At 55.0% G+C, this 21144-nt stretch overlaps 1 protein-coding gene across 1 annotated transcript; it reads left to right on the forward strand.

Annotated features, from left to right (window-relative positions):
- The first annotated feature begins 2361 nt into the window (after positions 1-2361).
- On the forward strand, positions 2362-20282 carry CCDC17 (coiled-coil domain containing 17). Its single transcript, XM_077825385.1, has 15 exons — positions 2362-2562; positions 6141-6293; positions 7214-7276; positions 8062-8191; positions 8614-8770; positions 9851-9973; positions 10312-10445; positions 10759-10869; positions 12526-12743; positions 14091-14173; positions 14708-14923; positions 15633-15855; positions 16212-16322; positions 16884-17041; positions 19958-20282. Exons 1-15 carry the CDS (start codon positions 2362-2364, stop codon positions 20280-20282), a joined length of 2406 nt encoding a protein of 801 aa, XP_077681511.1.
- Positions 20283-21144: the final 862 nt, after the last annotated feature.

Consider the following 21144-nt stretch of genomic DNA (forward strand, 5'->3'; position numbering starts at 1 on the left):
CACTTCCAGGCTCCCCCTGCAGCTCAACTGCTGAAGTGACCCTTTAACTCAGCTAATCGTCCTATTTTACCTCCTTGGCTTTGAAAACAGGTTCAATGTGTTGTGCATTGCTGTAGTCAACTGCAGAGCAAGGGGCCTGCAGCTGCCCACATAAAGGCACTGGGAACCTCTCCTAAATAAAAACTGCTTCTTGGCTCTGCGTACTTCACTAGGGGAGCTAACAGCCTCAGGGCTATAGGGAGGTTAAAGGCCTGATGGGATAAAGGGAAGTCTTGGTTGGATCATTTATAAATATCTAATGATCAAGTCTATTCCCATTAAAACAAGGTTGGGAAGCCTAACTCCTGCCTCTCATCACATCTCCCCACTAACTCGGTATGTCAGCAAGTGCCATGGTGCAGAGATGGTCACTGCACTCCCCTCTCCTTTACATAGAGTCTCGATGTCCGACTGCTGGAGAACAGCACTTCTGTGCCCCTTACTAATCACATCAAGTGCCGTTTATGATGCAGGACTTAAAGAAGCTGAGGTCTAAAGAAATGAGACTTTGATAGTTGGGGATTTTGTTCTAGATGCGTCTCTTTGCACTATGCCATTTTTACAAAACGTTGCTCTCCTCCTGAGCTAGGGCAATTCATTTGTGTGGCTGGGTAAGTACTATGTTTTCATCACTAAAAACATGGGTGCTGGTAAATTCTCATGACCTTTCTTGCAAAGTTGCACGAGGCTATGGGAAATTCAGTATGCACTGCATTGGAGTCGGCAAGGTAGCCTGGGTGTAACAGAATGTGTCGTTTGGTGTCGTTCCATGCAATGGGTGCTCTGCCAAAATATTCCTGAGATGCTTTTTCGGGGGGGAGGGTCCTCTTCTTGGGAATCCGGTTCAGTCACATCCAGGCCTTGGCAGGATCACTCACCTTCGTGAGCTGCTTGCATAAAGAGGAACCGCGCTGTGTCCCTCAAGCTCCTCCTAAGGTGGCCCTTAGGCTGGGCAAGGGTTTTATTAAACTTTCTCTTCTGTACTTTTGTTTTGGGATCCCCAAAGGCTGCACTGTCTGTGCACCTGCTTGGGCAGCCCTTCTTCCCAACGAACAGGGACAGTTTTCTCATTTCAGGGCGTCTGGGTTTCGTTGACAATGCAGCAGGCATCATCCTCTCACTCCCAGCCTCTGCCAGGCTGTCAGTTCTTTAAGGGAGAGCCCTTGAATGGCAATTCCCCCATAAAGAGTCCTTAAAAGATGGCTTAGTGGGGCTTGTTGCTCTGTTTGTCTCGTCCCTCTCTCCTGTGTTGCTCTGACGGTCAAACCAGCTTGTCTCTCTTCAATGCGAGGAACCTCTTGTTCTGCCAGCGACCCTGTTACCAATGGCCGCCTGGCCAAACACAAACAGGCCACAGCCATGGTAATCCTCCCGTTGCTAACAGGCCTGGCTCCTCAGCTCCTGTCCCTTCCCCCTTCACACCACTGGGCTGGTACCACCCCCGGTTACCAGTCTAGCAACTGCAGCTCACAGCCCTGAAGCCAGAGCTCGGCAGTACCCGCATGGGACCCTTACAACCAACTCGGCCGCAGCACAGGTCAGTCCTTGATTGAATCGCAATCTCACTGGAGCCATGTGGCCGATGAGTCTCTGCCCCTGAACTGGGGGGCTTGGTAGAAGGCGTTGGCAGGCAGCTGTGCCCCATGCCAGGGCAAGAATAGGCTGGTCTCCCCCCCTCTCCCAGCCTGATGCAGCAAGACCAAAAAATAAGGGGGAGGAGGTAGTCTTCCCATCCCTCCCCCACCTTTAGGAAATTGGAGAGCAGGAGAGCAGGTTCATTAGACACCTAGGAAACCTGAAGCCCTATAAATGTTAATTTGCCCCAGTTGCTGGGGCATCCTGGGCAAGGACATGGCTGCAGCATCTAACTGGGGAGAGGGAAGCTTGGTCTCTCCCCCACCCCCAAACTGGGGAGTGTCCCTAGTAACTTTATTTATGTTTTGTCCCGGTGTGTGTCTATCTTTTTACACCCTGGTGCCCCCCCGTCTCAGGCAGCGAGGTCTGGTGGACTGAGCTTGGGGCTAAGAGCCAGGCTCACGCAAGCTCTAATCCCAGTTCTGACACCAACTCCAGTTGTGGTCCCTTGGTTTCTCTGTGCCTCTATTTCCCCATCCTTAAAATGGGGATAATAATTAGAGCAGGTTGGGAAATTATGATGACGCTGAGCTGCATCTTGTTGGGGAGGGTTAGTGAGTTACCTTGAGGAGGGAAACCGCCATCTAAAGGCTCATCATCTGTTTATCTGACTCTGCTCCAGGGCGGACCTGGGGGAAACCCCCCTTAGGAGAACCAGGCACTTTGTGGCCCCTGTTCCCATGCAGCATGACGGACGTGAGGATTTTCCGCTGCCCGAGCTGCGACATGGGCTTCCGCTCCAAGCATCTGCTGGACAAGCATGTGGAGAAGTTCTGCATTGGCAGTCAGGCAGCAGGTGACTCCTTTTCTCTCCATGCCAGACACCAGGAGCAGCATGGCCTGCAGGGGAGGAAGATGCCCAGGAACACAGAGACTCCAGACCACACGGTAATCTAAGCCCTTTCCTGCATCAAGGGCTGGTCTTCAGGGATGTGCGGCTAACCAGGCACCACCCCTGCTCATTGCCTCCCCACTGGTAGCTAGACCCCAGAAATATGGCAAAGAAGTGCCTTGGAGGGAGTGTTGGGAGGTTTTATTCCCAGCATGCAGCATGGGAAATGTCTTTGGAGCAGGCCCCAAGCATGAAAAGAAGGAAGGTTCCCAAGTCCCTTCCTCAGCACGGTGCAACCAGCTGGACTGGGCTTCTTCATAGACTTCACTTACTGCTTGGTTTGTTTCTTTCCAATGGGCTTGTTCTCTTCCCCTCCCCTCCCCTCCCCCCCCCCTTTTTTTTCCCCCTGCTTTGAGATGTAGAAAGAAGCCAGAATAGAATTTTCTTTTAAGCCTGTTTTCCTTAGAAATATCAGGAATGGTAAGTCTTTCCTTCCTTGTCGTGCTGGAGAACATCTTGGCTGATGCAGAGAAGTGGACTGGGAACTCTCTTAGCCCTAAACCGAAAGACAGGAGGTGCTGAATCCTTAGCAAAGAGACTTTTGTCTGCTAGATGTTTGAGTTAAATAGGAGTTAACAAAACCAAAGAGCTTGAAACAATCTGGCTAAAATGCACTCGCCCTCTGTCAGGTTCTCCTTTCTCAGAAATCTTGCTGTCATAAACCCAGTCATCCATAGAGGTTTCCAGGGCAGAAGAGATCTGAAATTCTAATGTACAAAGCAAGCAGGAAAAAGCACACACTTCTGGAAGGGGGTGGGATCTTCATACATTAGGGAACAAACCCCCAAACCTTGGGGATAAATCATAATGAACCAAAAAAGGGCACACACTCAGTTGTTTTTTCAGGTAATTTTTCATCTTGATTTAATTCTAACAGTTCTGGATCATTGGTTTTTCTCATCTGTTTAGAATCCCAACTATACATATAAAATGATGGGGTCTAAATTAGCTGTTACCACTCAAGAAAGAGATCTTGGAGTCATTGTGGACAGTTCTCTGAAAACCTCCACTCAGTGTGCAGCGGCAGCCAAAAAAGCAAACAGAATGTTGGAAATCGTTAAGAAAGGGATAGATAATAAGACAGAAAATATCATATTGCCTCTATATAAACCCATGGTACGTCCACACCTTGAATACTGCGTGCACATATGGACACACCATCTCAAAGAAGATCTACTGGAATTGGAAAAGGTTCAGAAAAGGGCAACAAAAATGATTAGGGGTATGGAACAGCTTCCATGTGAGGAGAGATTAATAAGATTGGGACTTTCCAGGTTGGAAAAGAGACGACTAAGGAGGGACGTGATAGAGGTCTATAAAATCACGACTGGTGTGGAGAAAGTAAATAAGGAAGTGTTGTTTACTCCTCATAACACACGAATTAGGAGTCACCAAATGAAATTAAAAGGCAGCAGGTTTAAAACAAACACAAAGGAAGTATTTCTTCACACGACGCACAGTCAACTTGTGGAACTCTTTGCCAGAGGATGTTGTGAAAGCCCAAGACTATAACAGGGTTCAAAAAATAACTGGATAGGTTCATGGAGGGTAGGTCCATCAATGGCTATTTGCCAGGATGGGCAGGGATGGTGTCCCTAGCCTCTGTTTGCCAGAAGCTGGGAATGGGCAACAGGGGCTGGATCACTTGATGATTACCCATTCTGTTCATTCTCTCTGGGGCACCTGGCACTGGCCGCTGTTAGAAGACAGGAGACTGGGCTAGATGGGCCATCTGAACATTCTTATGTTCTTAATGTAATCAGGGACTGCCTCACTGTATGTATGTACAGCCCCTAGCACAATGGGGGGACCCCACCCAGCTTGGGACCTCTGGGAGAGGGTTTCCTCCTATCCCTTCAGTGTGTTCTCTCTCCCCTGCTGAGGGGATGGTGCATTCACCAGCAGGCAGCCCTTGGAGGCCCTGTGTTGCACCCAGCCGTTAGGAAGAGAGAGAAGCTCTCTTCAGCTCAGCACTTGGCAGTGGGTGTGAACCCTGGCATGAACCAGCCTTGGAAAGTGCTGTTCACTCCCCAACGGAAACCTAGTGTTGCACCAGGCTTGTCTGCTGAGTTGCTAGGAGATGGCAGCGTGTAAGCGAACAAGTGGGTAATCCAGCCCTGCCCGCTCCCAGTCCATTCCCCAAAGCCTCCTGCATTTGAATTCCACAGGCTGGGTGCAACAAATAAGCCGGACAGACTCCAGAAGGGATCCGGATGCAAATAATCCCTCCCCCCTCTGATTCCGTTGTAATAGCTTATATTTCTACAGGGCTTTCCCTCCTGAAATGCTCGATAGCTCTGTGAAAATGCAGCCACCTCTGGGGTGCCGAGTGGTGGCTAAATAGTACGTGCTGCCAAAATTCAACACTCCTCTCCAGACACTGTTCTCACTGCAGCGGGTATCCCATGGGCTCTGTAATGTCCCTGCCGGGCAGACAGCACCAAGATTCAGAGCTGTGGGGTGCTCAGGTACCTTGCTGGGTGGGCACAATAAAAGAACCTAAACAAGCTGTAGAATTACCACCTCTATTCCCCAGATACGTGCTGGTCACAGCCCCACAGGCTGAGAGGTGCTGGTAGAGAGACAGCCCGGTCTAGTGGTCTGAGCGTTGAGCTGCAAGCTCTGTAGATCTATCTATCTCACTGGGGTTTTTATGCTGGCACCCATCACTATAGGAATTGGCTGTTGCTTAAATTCTAGTCCTGGCTCTGACACTGACTGGCTCTGTGGACTTGGATGACTCACTTACCCTCTCCGTGCCTCAGTTTCCCCCACCTGTGAGGCAGGGATAATGGTAGTTGCCCACCTCGCTGTGGGGCCTTGAGACTTGATGAATGTTCACAGGGGGCTTGGAAAATGCTCTATGTTCTTGTGAGAGGCTGAGCCCAGCACCTCATCCCTGCCACCCAGTCCCATCACCAGAGCTTTCCCCATACAGTTTCCACTTCCTGCTGCGAACAGTGTATCCCAGCACAGGAGGACATGTGGCTGTCACTTGGAGATTCAGCCCGTCCCTTGTCCTGGAGGGCATATAGATATTGCAGCGGGGGATTAACCAGGTGTGTTGCATTTTTGGGAGGAGGCCTGGCGGGTGTGGTGGGGCAGGTAATCAGATTTAGCTATTTTGCCCCAGCTCTGGGCTAAAGCAGCGGCCCCTTTAGGTGAGAACGGGGATCATCCTCACATGCAGCTGGCCACACAGAAATGAAGCCGGAGATTTCCAAAGCAGTGGAAGGCAGCGGTTCTCAGACCGTGGTGCATGTATCCCTTGCCTGAAATCCTGGCCCTATTGATGTCAGTGGCAAAACTCCTGAAAACTCCTGACTCAGAAAGAAAAAGGGTGAGAACCCCTGGTTTGAAGTACAGTGTCAGTCTAAGAATCCATTACAGCTGCACGGATCCAAGTCTTGGAGGTGGGAGACCCAGTGTGTTGGCACTGTGCAGGGGTTCCCCGGTCTTAGTCTGAGGCCTGCTGCTCCAGGCCATGGCCCCCGGCCCCCCCTCCCACACCCACATTAATGGGCCCATGTGTTTGTCGCTCACCCCCGCTGTGGTCCTTTGCTTCCTGGTCCAGCGGCGGCAGCTGAGCAGCCCGCAAGTGAGGAGAGTCCGTCTGGGGCAGCAGCCGCAGGACTTCCTGAGCCACCGTGAGAGGAACCTGCTCGGAGGCTACAAGCTTAAAGGGAGCCCCTCGGAGAGCCAGGCCTTGAGGAAGTTGGCTGAAGAGGTACTGAGTGCAAGCAATGGTGACTGTTGTGCTGGAATTTGGAGTTCCCCGCTTCTTTACATTGGGTCCTCACCCTCCGCTGTCCCCAACCGTGGCTCCTCCGTGCAGCCCACAGATCCCCATTTCACGGGCCCATAGACGGAATCAGGGAATGGGTTACGGACGCTTCTGGCAACTGAGCATCCTGTATGGGTGAGGGAGGCTGCTGCCCCTTTCCACACGCTCCTGCGATGCATATCTGAGTCCCGTGCATTTTCAAGGGCTGTTAAAAAGCAGGGCATTGAGGGGAGCACGAACCCAGGAGTCCCCATTGCTGCTTTGCATGCCACAGCACCGGGTGAATGCGGGAGTGACCCTTTGTGTTTCCTGTGCTGTGTGCCGGGTAATATCATGAAAAGACGCCATGTGTGTAAAACTAAATTAGTTCTTTATTAAGAGCACTATTTACAGAGGTGCTGCAACTGCAGCGAGTGTATTGCAGCCATGTGCACACAGACTGACGGCCTGGTGCTTTCTTCATACTCTTCCCTCCTGCAACCTGTGCTCCTCCCGCTGGGTTCCATGCAGGTTGCTACACTTTGCGTCCATAAGTGTGGCCCTGGCTTCTTAGCTGATATATTTTGGGGTTCTGGGAAAATCATGGGGTGATTTGAAAAGCTAGCAAAAGACCCATGACATTTCTAGGGACATGAGATAACAGTGGGCGGTGCGTGTGTGGTGCAAGATTCAGTCACTCATTTTGTACCTTTAAAGGGTCTTCAGGGTTAGCTGAGTTAATTCTCTCACCAGAACCTTTGAAGGGGTTTAATGCATCAGCAACCCCTAGCTACCTCTGGGTCCCTGTCCTAGCTTTTATATTGTGCTGATACAGAAGGAGGGAATGTCTGTCAGGACATGATCACTTCTCTTTCTTTTAACAGTTCCACAAACTGAGGATGTCTCTGGAGGACACTGTCCCTACTCTCCAGCCCTTAAAGCCAGAGGTAAAACCAAGCAAGGGCAACTCTGTGATTTGAGAAATATGCAGGGAATGGGAGGCAATTAGAACCCGTGCAGAAGAGGGTGGAACGCCTTGGACATTGGGATACAGAGAGAAGTCTTGGTCACTGGGTCAGATCCTGCCCAGGTCTGCGGAGGCCTGAAGTCACTCCTGTTGCGAGAGCGACTGTACATATGTACCTAGTTAAAAGATAGGGGGCCAGCAGATGTGGCTCATAAACACATACCATCATCCTGGGTTTTGTAGACCCAACAGCCTTCTCTCAGTGGATGGTGCTGAAGCCACTCTAGGGTGTGTGAGAGAGGAGGTTATTGGCAGGGCAAAGCTTTCGGCTTTAAGAAAATCCCCAGGTGGTGAGAGTTGGCAACTCTGCAAACTTAACGAGACCCACAGGTAGCTAGAACTGCCCCCGTGCGTCCTGTCTCGCCTTGTTAGCTGAAGGGATGAGCCTTGTGCTGTACCCTGACGCTACTGGCTCAGCATGGAGAGCAGTTCCAGAGCTGGGACCCCCACCCCCGCCTCGCTCCCAGCCTCCTCCTGTCAAAATCTGGGCCTCTAACCCGGTGCCTGACTCTCTACATGTGAACTGGGCAGACAGCACATCTGTCGCCCCTCCCTGGCTGAGCCAGTCGAGGGCTTTCTGAGCTTGTCTAGAATGGGGTCGTCCTCAGCACCCCATGGGCTCCTCCACCCTTGCACGGAGTTTGACTAGAATCGGCTCTTGTGGTGTTATGCCTTCTGCTCCTGTGGGCTTTGCTTGTCCTCCAGGAGGATGCCAGCCGTCGGATTTCCCACCAGCAGGGGTACAGGGAGCGGCTGCAGGAGATAGCAAAGGCGCACGAGCACCAGGTGGCTGATATCCAGGCCAGGAACCAGCATCTGGAGCAGCAGGGAGAGGGTAGGAGGAGGGGAGCATGCATGTTGCCCCTATGCTGAATTCTCTCCCCTTCATACTTGTTCCCATTAGCAGTGGGGCAGCGAGTCTGGAGTATCCTGGGAGGCAGGTGAATGCAGACAGGCAGCCTTGACTGGGCTGACGCACGGTTCCCAGTAGCCTGGGCATCCCAAAGAAGAGGGGGATGTTGCTAAATGGATGGGAGAAGCCCACTCCCATTGGTTAGGGTCACACACCCCAGCTGGGTCTCCAGCAACCAGAGCTGCGTTCAGCGTCCTGGGATGTGCTGGAGGGAGATCCAGATGCAGTCAGGTGGGAGGCAGGGAGACTGGACTGTGTGTGTGATGTGGCCTGGCAGAGAGGCGGGGATCCTGGTGGACCGACTGTAGTCTTGTGCGGTGAAGTTATCCCTGTGTGTCCCGCAGAAATCCGCAGGCGCCTGTCGGAGCTGGCCGTCAGCAACTCTTCCACCACGTACATCGAGCAGCTGCTGCTGGAGCTGAAGGCCCAGGAGGGGAAGAACCAGCTGGCGCTGGATGCTCTGAGAGACCAGATTGGGCTCATGCAGGCTGCAGCCTGGAGGTGAGGACCCAACAAGTGTCCTCACCTAGTGTGGGGGCAGCATGGTGCTGCTGTGGAGCTGGGGGAGCCCGCCACCATGCCCTGCTCTTTGGTCTCTTGATCCCCGGGCCTGGCAGGAGGTGTGTCTCTTGCTTCCCAGTGGAAGGAAGAGCTTGTGCTGCTACCACGTGGATGGGCAGGAGTTCGCTGGAAGGAGGATACCAATTCAGAAGGGACCCAGCTAGGGTGACCAGACAGCAAATGTGAAAAATCGGGACAGGGGGGTAATAGGAGCCTATATAAGAAAAAGGGCCCCAAAATTGGGACGTCCCTATAAAATCAGAACATCTGGTCACCCTAGACCCAGCCAGGGGAGAGGCTGGGAGGGGAGTGGGGCTGATGCTGTGATCTGTCAGCACAGTCTGGCACACAGACCCCCTGGGAGCTGACCGGGCCCCAGGATGCTCCACAGAGTTAAACAGTGCAGGAGAAGGGACGGTCACAAGTCGAACTCAGTTCCAGAGAGCAGGTGCACAGACCTCCTGGGCCCAGACTCCAGATTTAGATGCTGATGGTGGGTGCCTGGATCCCTGGACGCTCCCTGGGCCCTGAGGTGCCTGAAGAGCTGTGTGAGGTGTCAGTCTGAGCCCAGCCTTGGAGTTAGGAGCTCTCCATGGTGAATGAGGGGAGCTCTCAGGCACAAGGCTGAAAGCAGAAGGGGAGGGGACCTCACCCTCCAGCTGGGATCTGAGAATTCACGGAGATGGACACACGGGGGCTGCTCCAGCCAGTGGGAGCTGTGGAGGAGATGGCCTTGGGTCTGCGTGTGAAGGGACAGGTGCCAACTGAGGTCAAAGCTAATGATAATACAGATGGGGAGGGAGGTATCCCTCGGCCATGCTGGCTTCCTTTCTCCTGTCCGCCAAAGACTCCGAGATAATCCCAGGGACCTTTGGGCTCCACCGTGTTTCCTGTCTCAGGGCAGCTCCTGCCGTAGGTTTGATTTAGGAGATGAAGCACAGGGACCAGAGGGGAAATGCTGATGGGGAGCGGCAACCCAGGTAGATCTCACTCCCCGCCCTGCTTTGGTTCCATTTTCAGAAGCAGGCTGGAGCCAGACAGCCGTACCAACGCAGCCGAGGCCGTGGGGAAGGCGGGCGGGAAGGTCTCCATCAGTCTCATCCCGTTCCCTCCGGCTGCTGGACCCCTCTCCTCGGAAATAAGGTGCGCACAAGCCCCGCTGCCAGCGGCTCCACCGAAGCAGTGGGGGCCCAGGCCAACCCTGCACTTCTGTAACTGGGGAGACCCTGGTGCAGTTAAATGGGGCCGCTCCTGCTGTGGATCTCAGGATGGAGAGATGGAAATGGCCTTCTAGGTCCCATCTAGCCCAGCATCTTGGGGCCAGGCCGGATTGGCCCTTAGCCCTCCAGCTTAGCAGCTCTCCACTAGGACTGTGTCGGGCCTGGGGTGGGGGTGCACATGAGGTTCAGTCACCCCTGGCTGAGAGAGGCTCCCTCAGACGTAGGCTGCCAGGGGCCTGACTCCATTCTGCTTCCCCTCAGAGCCCTGCACCTGGCCTACCTGCAGGGCGGAGGGAGCAACCCTGCCGTTCTGGCACAGATGTACGACCTGCAGGTGGAGGCCACGGCACTGGAGAGGGCGGCTGGGAGGCAGGAACACAAGGAGCGGAAGAAAAGTAAGTCCCTCCTGCCCCTTCTCCAGGGACCCCTGGGAGTGGCGCTTGTTCCAGGTGTCTGGGAGCCTGGGATTAGCACACTGAGGTGCAGCATTAACGTCACGTCACTGTGCACCAGAACAGCTGCAAAGCACTAACCTCAGAGGCCGCCACACTCCTACCCTGCATGCAAGCCAAGGACATGGGTCTGAGTTCGAATCCTCCCAGCTGGCGCCTGGCAGTGGAAGGTGCAAGTCCCTCCTGCTCTCTCCCTGCCCCTGGCACAGCTCTTCCCGTGTGTAACTGTGAGTGTCCCCGCTTGCTGTGATTGCAGAACACGGGGGCCTGGACGCAGAGCTGCTGGCTGTGGAGCTGGAGAATCAGCGGCTGGAGGACGAGCTCTTTAAGCTGAAGATGCAGAGGGACAAGAGAAGGGCAGATGACGGTAAGCAGGGCATGTCCAGCCTCTCTCCGCAGCACAGAGCACGTGGCCCAGAGGGATCCCTGAGAGCGCCTGAACAGGGCCGGCTGTTGGTGGCATCACAGCGGCTGCAGTGTAGTGGGGTGTGGGGTACCTTTGCGAGAGTGCAGCAGTCACCTCCGTGATACTGTGGCCAAGAGCTGCCAGGTCACACCGCATCTCCGCCTCCATCCAGAGGCCGCAGCAGGCTGCACAGCTAGAGTGACCTAGTTCAGCTCCGTTTCCAGGACCGTACCAATCCCAGGGTGTCCTGGAAACGTGCTGCCCTTTCCCCCGGGCTGTCAGCCAGCCCTCTGCACCGTTCTGACACCGGCCCGGGCTTGGCCCGGTGTGGTCTGTGTCCCCCTCCCTTGGCGGCTGCGGGTGTATATGTAAATACACTAGCCATCACTTCCGAACATGACACCAACCTGCCCCTTGCCAGGGGCCCAGGATTCAGCACCCAGATGAGTGAGGGTGTTCTGGTCGCCGCTGCTACATTCCTTGTGTGGGGCCGGCGTTGATGCTTTGATACCACAGCGCGCTGGGGGAGGGGGCTGTCAATAATGCATCCTGGGATGCATGTGGTGTCCTCTGCAGACACCACACAGAGGGAAAGAACCTACTACTGCTGCTAGTTATTGGTGTCACTCCCTCAGCTCTAGTGGTGGAGGCCTGTGCTTTGGTGCTGAAGGTCGGAGAGTCAGTCCTTGCCAAAGACCCATGGTGGGGGGTCATTAAATAAGCTATGGTAATGCTATGGCACACAGCTCTTGCTGGCGGGAGCTATTTAGGGCAGTGCAGACGTTTTCCAGTTACATGTCTCATAAAACACCAACCAAGAGCTAACTTAATCAACAGCAGCCCTGGTGCGGGAGCCGATGGCCCGATGGCCCTGTCCAAGGCCAGGCGAGGGAGGTGATATTGGTTGCGGTAGGCGCTGTGCTCTGCCCATCGCCCCTGATGCCATGACAGGGCGCCAGCTTGTGGGCCGCTCACGACCATGACAGTGAAGGGAAGCTGCGGGCATCTGCAGTAGGGCCGGTGCCTGGCTGGGATGGGTGTCCCTGCGCATACGTTATTGTTTATCTTTCCCTATCCCTGCTGCCCCAGTCACTGGGACATGGGCTCACTGGGTGCGAGGACGTGAAGGGTCAGTGATATCCCCGTAGGTCCCTTTCCTTGCACCCCCCTGCTCAGTTTCGTACATCGCCCTGTCCTTGAGTGGAGAGAACTAAGGGCAGGAAGGACTTGCTGGCCAGAGAGTTGCTGTCTCCTTGGTCAAGGAAAGGCGGATGCCAACAGATGAGCTTTGTGTTGTGCTCCCGATCTCCTGCAGCTGGGAGCTCTGCCCCAAGAACTCCTTGCGCCCAGCTTTGTGAGCGTGCTCCTGGGTGCCGTGCACGCTGGGGTTGCGGTACCCTGGGGGCAGGGTGGGGAGAGCAGGAATCCATCAGAGCGCAGCCCAGTGAGGATGAATGGGGAGCCAGCGCAGGGAGCGGGGCATCTGGGCTGCCTGCTCCCCTCCCTCCCTTTCCCTGTGGCCCAGGTGGCCCAGGACCCATTATGGTGCCCTGCGTTCAGGCTGCACGGCTGCTTGGCAGTGCGCCTCCCCTCTGCTTTTTGGCTCCCTTCCCCCAGGCGCTCTGGACAAAGAGCTGGTGGGGCAGGAGTGGGTGCACACCATGGGGACGGCTCAGCTGCACGCCGAGATCGGGATGCTGAGACATGGCGCAGAGAGGACGCAGCCCCGACGGGCTGGGAGGAGGTCGCCACCCATGCTCCCGCCGCCAGTGGCCCCGCCCCGGCCACCTCCCCCGCCCCTGCCTCTGCCAGGCCTGCGTGAGCTCCCCTTCGTGGTGAGAGTCCTTTCCCTGGGGATGGGAGGCGGGGCCCACCAGGTCTCCTTTTGCCTTGGTAGCTGACTTTTAATGTCTCCAGGAGGCACTTATGGGGCTGAAATAATCCAGGATCTGGTCCCCTCCTGGTGTTCCAGTTCCTGACTAAAGAAAAGCTCATGTGCAGACCAGCTCCCAGGGTGTTTCTGCTCTGGCTTCCTGAAGACCATAACCTCCCAGCCACGTCCAGGTGTACCGGGTCGTCTGTGACAGGTTTGAGAGTGGCAGCCGTGTTAGTCGGCATCCGCAAAAAGAACTAGGAGGACTTGTGGCACCTTAGAGATGAGCAAATATATTTGAGCATGAGCTTTAACGTAAAACTATTTCCCCATGCTTATTTTCCCCTCTACTGTTACTCACACCTTCTTGTCAGCTGTTGGAAATGGGCCACCCTGATTATCGCTATGAAAGGTTTTTTTTCTCTCCTGCTGGTAATAGCTCACCTTACCTGATCACTCTCCTTATAGTGGGTATGGCAACACCCATTGTTTCATGTTCTGTGTGTGTGTGTATCTTCCAACTGTATTTTCCACTGCGTGCATCTGATGAAGTGGGTTTTAGCCCACGAAAGCTTATGCTCAAATAAATTTGTTAGTCTCTGAGGTGCCACAAGTCGTCCTTTTCTTTTTGTGGGTCTTCTGTGTGGCTCCCAAGTGCCCAAACCCCGGCATGTGCTAATAGTTCCCACGGTGCTTTGAGTGCCCTCTAATGGTAGCTGTAATTACAGTCCTGCTCACTGTAGGAAATACTGCCTGGACAGCATGATCCAAAATCCCTCGCAGAAAGCTGGGTGTGACTGTGCATTCAGAGCACCTGGTGGATGGTTAGCTGTGGACCCCCAGGTGTCTGTCTGTTGTGACTCTGACAGCTACCCCCGAACCCCACGTGTGCACAGCATGCCACTTGTCTCCAGGTCTCCACATGGCAGGTTAACATCTGCATGGCCAGAAATGTGACACTGTCATTGTCCCACCCACCCTGCCTGCTCCCTGCACATCCCTGACCCAAAGACATTTTCTCCTGCTGCCAGCCCCGCAGAGCCAGTGCAGCAAAGCGAGGTGCTTTGTCAAAGCAGCCCCAGACTGGGCTGTGGGAGACCGTGCAATCGCCTCCCGCTAGATCACGTACTTAACCAGTCTTTCCGTCTCTGACCCCGAGTCGCCCTGCGGCAGGGCTGGGGCTCTGTGGGCAGCAGGTGAGGTCTAGCAGTCACAGCCCGGTGTCTGGCTGAACGGCTGCTCCGCGCTGTTGTTTGTGATGCACAGGGGCCAGTCTGGAAGCTCTTCATGCTATTTCTGCCTGTTGCAGGAGCGAATGGGGCCTCAGACCCATCTCAGCAGACACTTGCTGGACCCTCCGGACGCCCTGGGACCTGCTCCGTATGACCCAGCGTACGTGTCTTGTCATTGGCCAGCCACCCCTATGTCCCATAATCCTTTGCTGCAATTCCCACTCTGCTTTGTAGGAGGTGTCCTGGGAACTGGCCATCATGAGCTGCCCTGGGGGGTTGAGAACATGTTAACCAGCTTGCTTCAGCCGGAGAAAGGCAACAGGGCACGAGAGAGCTGGTTCGTGTCTCCCCAGCAAGAACTGTTAACAACCCCCGTTGGAAAACTGCAGCTGCTGCTCTCCACCTCTGGCCTTAGCCCAGCTGTGGGGAGCCAGGCATCAAATGCTTCCTCTGTGTAGTAGGGTCATTGGAACAAGCTCTCTTCAAAGGCTGCTGCTGGTAAATGACCCACATTAGCAGGGGGAGCTTCCACCAGATACCTAGGAGCTTTTCACTGCAGTTAACATCTGCCTTCAGGAGTGTGGCCTAGTAGCTAGGGCGCCGCTCTGTGCCTCAGTTTCCCCATCTATTGATGCTTGTGCAGTGCAGAAGGTTCTCATCACCTGTCTCTCTGCCTCCTCTCCCTCCCTCACAGGGCCGGCTTTGTGATATTCTACGACTTCCTGCTGGGCTTGGACCCTACCTTCTTCCAGGTTTGCCTAGTGGCCGGGCTTTACCGTAACGGGCAGGAGATGGGCAAGCCAACCCCTCTCCCTGTGGCTTACTGCCAAATGGTCCAGTCCCCACCGTATGTAGTAGACGGGCAGAGAGGCAACCGTGCAATCCTATCAACTAAACAGCCGGTCCCAAGGTGAGCTGTGTTGGCAAACGGCTACCACCTTCTTCCTCCATGTATGGAACAAATTTAACCCTCTTCTTCCTGCCCTGCTACCCCAGATGTCTCTTTAACGGGTGGTTGGGAACAGCTGGACAAGGAACACTTTCCCTCAATGGACAGCGCTGCAAAATCAGCTGGGTGTCATCTGCTTTCCCTTCCCTTGAGGCATCTGGTGTTGGTCACTGTTGGAAAAAGCACCCCAGACTGGATGGGCCAGTGGTTTGATCTGCTACAGCAGATCCTACGTTCCTTTGTACAGCATTGCATGGCGGGCTACAGGAGGGGTGCCCGAGCTTTGTCCCACGGGGCACTGCCGCCCTGATGCTGGGCTAGGTTAGCATTCCTAGGCAGAGCTGCTAGAATGCCTTTGCTGACCTGGGGCGGAGAGAGGGGGACTCAGTCCCTGTTTGAGAGCCCCAGCCATGTGTGAAGTGAGCTGATTAATGCTCTTCGAGATGTTGCGGACAACTTCCATTATCCAGAAACCGTTCCCCCTGCTTGGAAATGTGTGTGGCACTTTAGGAACCAGTCCCTGCCCCGGAGACCTTACGCTCTGAACCAGGCAATGCACAGAGAGCAGCTCCTCGAAGGGAGGGTGTGGAGAGGCTGCGGCGAGGAGAGATCTGCCCGCTTCTGTGACACCTCCGTCCATAACTTGGCTTCCCTCGTCCGTGTCTTCCAGAGTCCGGCCCTCAACCTCCATCGCTCTGGTGATGGAGCTGCAGGCCTCTGGGGGCTTCGACGCCTACGGGCAGGAGATCCAGTGCCTGGCCTCCCGGGGATGGGCCAAAATCAACCTTTTTGACCAGCTCCACCAGCTGATCAGCGGGCGATGGAAGATTCCGGTCCGGTTGCTTCCGGTGCAGCCGGGCCTCACAACAGAGCAGCTGAACGGGATCCCTCAGGTGAGCAGAGTCAAGGCTGCTAGGCCTTCCTGAGATCCAGGACACCTGCCCTTCCCCCTCTTTGGGTCGTTCCCTCCTCATTCTGGGGTGACGCTCTCGTGCTGTTACCTTCGAGGTCAGTTAGCTATTCGCTTAAAGCTTCAGCAAAATCCCGCCAGCCCTTACCGGGCTCAGCAAGTGTGGAAATAACAAACACTAGCCCTGTTTTTAAGACCGGGCTAGAGCAAAACATGGTGGACACTGAAATGCAGAACAGCCTGGCTGCTCCAGGCCTTGCATTGCCCAAAGCCGAGTGATAAAACCTCTCCAGTCCCAGACCCGCCCTCCTGAGACCTGACCTCTGGCTCCTCCCACAGGCTGGCAAGACGGAGCTTTACCTTCGGGTGGTGAATGCGAGAGACGCTGATGTGCAGTCGATGGCCGAGATCGATCCTGGCAACGCCTCCATGTACCAGTACCCTCCCACGGTGAGCGAGAGCCCTTGTGCGTTTGATGCCAGCACTGGCCTGTACAGCACCCTGCTTAGCCTGGAGCGGGAAGCTAACTCATGCCCCTGAGGGCTCGTCTCCTCCGGCTGGGTTCCTGTGAAGTGTACTAAGTGCTCTGGTCATAGGGTTTGTTGCCGGCCTGCAATGGCGAGATTTCCCCCTGGATTTCGTTATCCTAGCTCTGCCCACGCGCTGAGAGGCACTCGGCACGGACTCCACCCTGTGTCCATGTGCCTCGGGCTCGCTCTCGGGCGGGTGTCAGAGGGTAGACTTGGCGCAAAGCCTCCTGCTATTTGAAGCCCAGCAAGGTGCTCTGTCTCCCGGCAGGGTCTTTCTGCTCAGCTCCTGCTTTTCGATCCAGGGCTCGGAGATTCAACCCTGGCTGCCCAGTGAGTCCTCTAATGGCATCACGTCACCCTGGAAGCTTTCTCCCCTCCTGTCCGTGCAACGGCTCCAATAGATAGTTATTTCTGTAGCAGGAGCGGGCCCTCCATCCTGGCAGCTTTCTGTAATTAATGTGCTTTCTTCTCTTGATTACAGGGGTCCCGTCACACAGCACCCCCTGCAGGCAGCCTTCCAACCCAACGCCCTTTCCACCCTGTCCCCACCAGCCTGTACCTTTCTGCTCCTCCTTACACTGGCTTTGTTGACCCGCCTCCTATTCAGGAGCGACCCGTCCAGCACAAAACTAGTCAAAGGTGAGAAAGGGGATGTTCCAGCCCTTCCCCCCCATTCCAGGAGTAGCCCTCCGGGAATGGGATTTCCCTTCCCCTAACCCTGAGTCAGGGAAATGCTCAAAACGTAGTATTAAAAAAGGATGAAAAGACTCATAAACATAGCCCAAGAAGCGTGCATGCGTGTAAATGTGCATATGTGGGTTTGTATAATACATGGCACTACGGGGTGGTGAATAGGGTTTTATCAGCACTCCTTTGGGGTGTCTGCATTACTCATAGGTGGCAGGCTCATCGGTCAGTTATGGGACCAGCCCAAACAAGTTTTAGTAATAGAAATGAGTATTTGTGTTACAGTAAGGTACACAGGCCCCAGGCAATCGGAGCCCTGTTGTCCTAGGTGCTGTACAGATGTATCCAGAGTGAGTTCCTTGGCCAGAGAGCTTAGAAACCAAATAGACAGAGACGGACAAAAGGCAGGAGGTGCTGGCCCATGGCATGCTTCTCTAGGTTCTGTGCATGCCTCGTGTTGTAGAAAAACAGTTTTAGGAATTGTAATGGGACTATTTCTTGTACCTCTACTTAAAAAGTCACGCGTCACAGCGGGTAGTCAGTTAGAGTTTTGCCTTTGAATGCAGTGGCAGGAGGTTCTGGGCCTTTGGACTGTGTGTTCTCTGAATGGTTTGAATATGTCCTTTTTTGGGGTCACACTATGAGGGTTTTGGTGTTTTTTTTCTTTAAAGGCCTTTAAATCCAGGTGCCCAATTTTTTAGCCATTTGCACGTGTAAATGATAGAGGCTAAAACCCAGCACTCGTGACTGCAGGCAAAACACCCACGGCTGGAAACTTTGCTTGAGTACACACTGCGGGTCCAGCCCAGATTCTGTGCTCCGACAGGGTTAGCACATGGCATGATGGTCACGTTCTGTAATTTGCAGGTACAAATGACTGTCTAGGTTTATTTGGCCCTGTCTCAGGGCAGGGGGCTGTACTAGATGTCCTCTCAGGGTCCCTTCCAGCCCTGCATTTCTGTGATTCTACGACCGACCGTGCATACCAATCACTGCTTGCAAATGCACGACGCCTGGCCTGGGCAGCCATGCTTAAAGAAGGAGCTGTAGATTCATTACCAGCTTGCAAATGCTGCAAACCAGGTTTTTATCCCAAGTTCAGGCTGCTTTCACGTTCTGAGCAGTCAACATCAGCTGCAAGATCCTCTGCTGGTGTTAATGAGCAATCTGCATAGCTCCTGGCTCTACATATCCAGGCATTTTCCTTTGGTGGGGTAGAGCCTTCCCCCACCCACACTTTGGAATTTGCTCCCCTCGCTTGCTTTGACAGTGCTCAGGTTCATTGGCCTTCCCAGCACATGGCGAAGCCCCCAGAGTTTTCTCCTGGGGATAGCAGAGCTGAAGGTAGGGGCCTGTGGGTTCACTTGGACATTAGGTTAAGGGAGACCCTACCCATTGGCTGTGTGCATAGATTTTCCATGTGGGCCTCCAGGCATGTTCTGACGGGCGTGTGAATAATATCAGTAATGAGGGGTCCCGGGTCTGTGGGATCCCAGCCTGGGGAGAGTCCAGCTCCTCTTTCTCACCTTTGGTGGTTTTAGCCCTGGCTGTCACTGCTTAACAAAAGCTGTTTCTGATTCTCTGGGGTGTGTCTCTGTCTGACGCTGACGTGCTAATTTCTCCTCCCTGGGCTCTCTGCTCTGGGTGACCCTGTCCCTGATTTCAGGGTTCCCGTACTGCAAGCATCCCTGCCTTTGCCGCATGCCTTCTCCCAGGTCATCTTTGTAGCTTAGCAGCTAGTGCCCTGTCCTTCCATGCGCACATGGGCTGAGTCTCATTAGCTGCCCTGGTCCTTCCCACCGACATTGGCGGGGGCAGCCCTTTCCTGGCTCCGTAAGGAACCTCCCGGTTACTCTTCTGTCCTGCCTGGGATGGAAGGGGCTGTATAAATAGTCACCACGTGATGAAGCCGGAAACGTGGCCGGTGCTAATTCAATGAGCCCCTCATCCTACAAAGCGGCCTGCGTGTCCCTTGTTCCGAGTCTGCCCCGCAGCGCTGGCCCTCAGCAGGCTGAGGGGTTGGTGCCATCCTGATGGGCCTGGCCATGCCCTGCCAGCAGCAGGTCCCTGGCTTTCTCTTTAATGTCCCTCCGCCACCTACGAGCTGCTGACCCAGGGAGGGAAGCACAGGACAGAGCGCCAGGTATCCTAACACCGGCACACACCCTTGCAGCCCCTGCGTATCCTGTACACTGTACTGCAGCCAGCTCGGCCGCTCCCTTCTTCCCATCCCCCTTTCCTACCCCTCTCTTCCCCCCACGTCCGGGTCCTGGTAGGACCCCAGAAGCTCGGGGATCACAGACCACTCCAAGGCCCTTGCAGGTAAAGACTGTCGGATTGTCTGGTTCTCCCCGTTGGCTGCCTGTCTTTCTCCGCACTGCGGGTGCGGGGGCAGTAACGGGCCACGCTGTAGCAGGGTCATTCTGTGGGGCTGCTGCTGCTCAGAGCTCAGCCCCATGCAAAGCCTGCCCCTGTAGTTCAACAGGTGACACAGGGTGCCCCCCAGATACAGCCCTGGAGGGGATGACGAGGAGTCTGGCTGCTGGCCGCCCCTTCCCCTGGTTTGGTGTTTGCAGGACCCAGGTCGCACAGCTGCAGGCCACGAGGCCAGCGTCTCTCGCATTGGCCTGTCCCAGTCCCGTTTGGGTAAGGGGAGGCGGCCCAGAGCATAGGGCCAAGGGAGAATGGCCACCGAAGTGGCCCTGAAGACAGGGAAGGGGGCTGGGGCCTTTCACCACTGGGTCTCTACTCCATCTGTGCCCTCCTGGCTTTTGGCAGGGCTCCCCCAAACCCTGCTGCTGAGCCAGCCCTGCCCTTGCGAGGCTGCTGCAGGGCCCAGCAATCAGTAATCGGGCCAAACCCTTCCAGGCATGGTGGAGCAGCCCTTCGGGGCGGGAAGTTGACGGAGGCCCAGGAACGCAAGACACAGCCCCAGCAGGGAGAGCCCAGGAATGATGACGCGGGGAAGAGGTTGGGGTTTATCATAGACCGGGTGAAAGGCGCCCCACTGGGAGACGGGCTCCTCAGGCTGACCGGCTATCACCAGAAAACAGGGCAGGTAGGGCTCACCTCTGCATCTGAACATGGTCACTGCCAGGGTGAATGCACCAGCTGCCAGATCCCCAACCCCCTGGAGCAGCTGGTGAAGGACTCCCACCAGGAGCCGACACTGTTGTGCTTGGGGAAACGGTGAGTCTGAATGAATTGACTGCACCCCCCAGCCCCTGGGCCGGGGTTAGAGAGGAAGGTGCTGAAGAGAGGGATTATTTCCACGTCAGGTGGGGCCATTCAGGGGTACTCCGTGCTTTGCTAGCTGTAGGCCTTTTGAAGAGGGCAGACTGGCCCATTTGCCACCATAGGGCATAGGGGGGACAGCAGTTCCACCCCTACAAGAACCAGAACCCTGGTCCTTTGGGCTCCAGCCCCATTTCATCCCTGCTCTGGTCCCTCCACCATTCAGATGGGAGCAGATCACTTGTAGGGAGCTATTGCTTAATTGATCCCTGTTGCTGCTCTGCAATGAAAACCTGCTCCGTAGTCTGGAGTATCAGGACTTGACGCCTTCCCCTTGTTAATAGGTTTGTGCATCTGTGTGTCTATCTGTCCAGGTGATCAGCACCAGGAACTCCGGGATGACCTGCTACACGACCCCTGTGAGATCCAACATTAAACTCGGCTACTTCATATTCGGGGAGCAGGAGGTAGCGTAACAGAACTTTGGGGTGTTGCTGGAGGGGGGGATCCCCAAAGTGAGGATTTCACAAGGTTGCCCTGAGTCCCTGGCCACAGAGAGAGCAGGGGAGCCCTGGTCCAAATGGGTCCAAGCCGCTGAGTCCAGAATCAGTGACACAAGTTAAAAGGACCCCCCTGGGGAGAGTTGGGTACAGCTCTGTTTGCCTTCCCTGGCCGCAGCAGTCGGCCCCAGCGTGTGGGGTGTCTGGGAGTCTGAGCCATTGATCACAGTACACCCACAGTCCCCTAATGCATAACCCTGCCAGACTACTGGCAATTTTGCCCTACTCTTCCGTTGCATAGTCCATCCTGCTCATAAACCA

Source organism: Eretmochelys imbricata, chromosome 8 (genome assembly GCF_965152235.1).
Source record: "Eretmochelys imbricata isolate rEreImb1 chromosome 8, rEreImb1.hap1, whole genome shotgun sequence".
Classification (NCBI taxonomy): domain Eukaryota; kingdom Metazoa; phylum Chordata; order Testudines; family Cheloniidae; genus Eretmochelys; species Eretmochelys imbricata.

Excerpts from the sequence above, each read along its gene's own strand:
- CCDC17 (XM_077825385.1), top strand. The coding sequence starts at position 2,362 with ATGACGGACGTGAGGATTTTCCGCTGCCCGAGCTGCGACATGGGCTTC. Across the intron at positions 6,294-7,213 it reads TGAGGAAGTTGGCTGAAGAG|TTCCACAAACTGAGGATGTC; the intron begins GTACTGAGTGCA and ends TTCTTTTAACAG. Across the intron at positions 10,870-12,525 it reads CAAGAGAAGGGCAGATGACG|GCGCTCTGGACAAAGAGCTG; the intron begins GTAAGCAGGGCA and ends CCCTTCCCCCAG.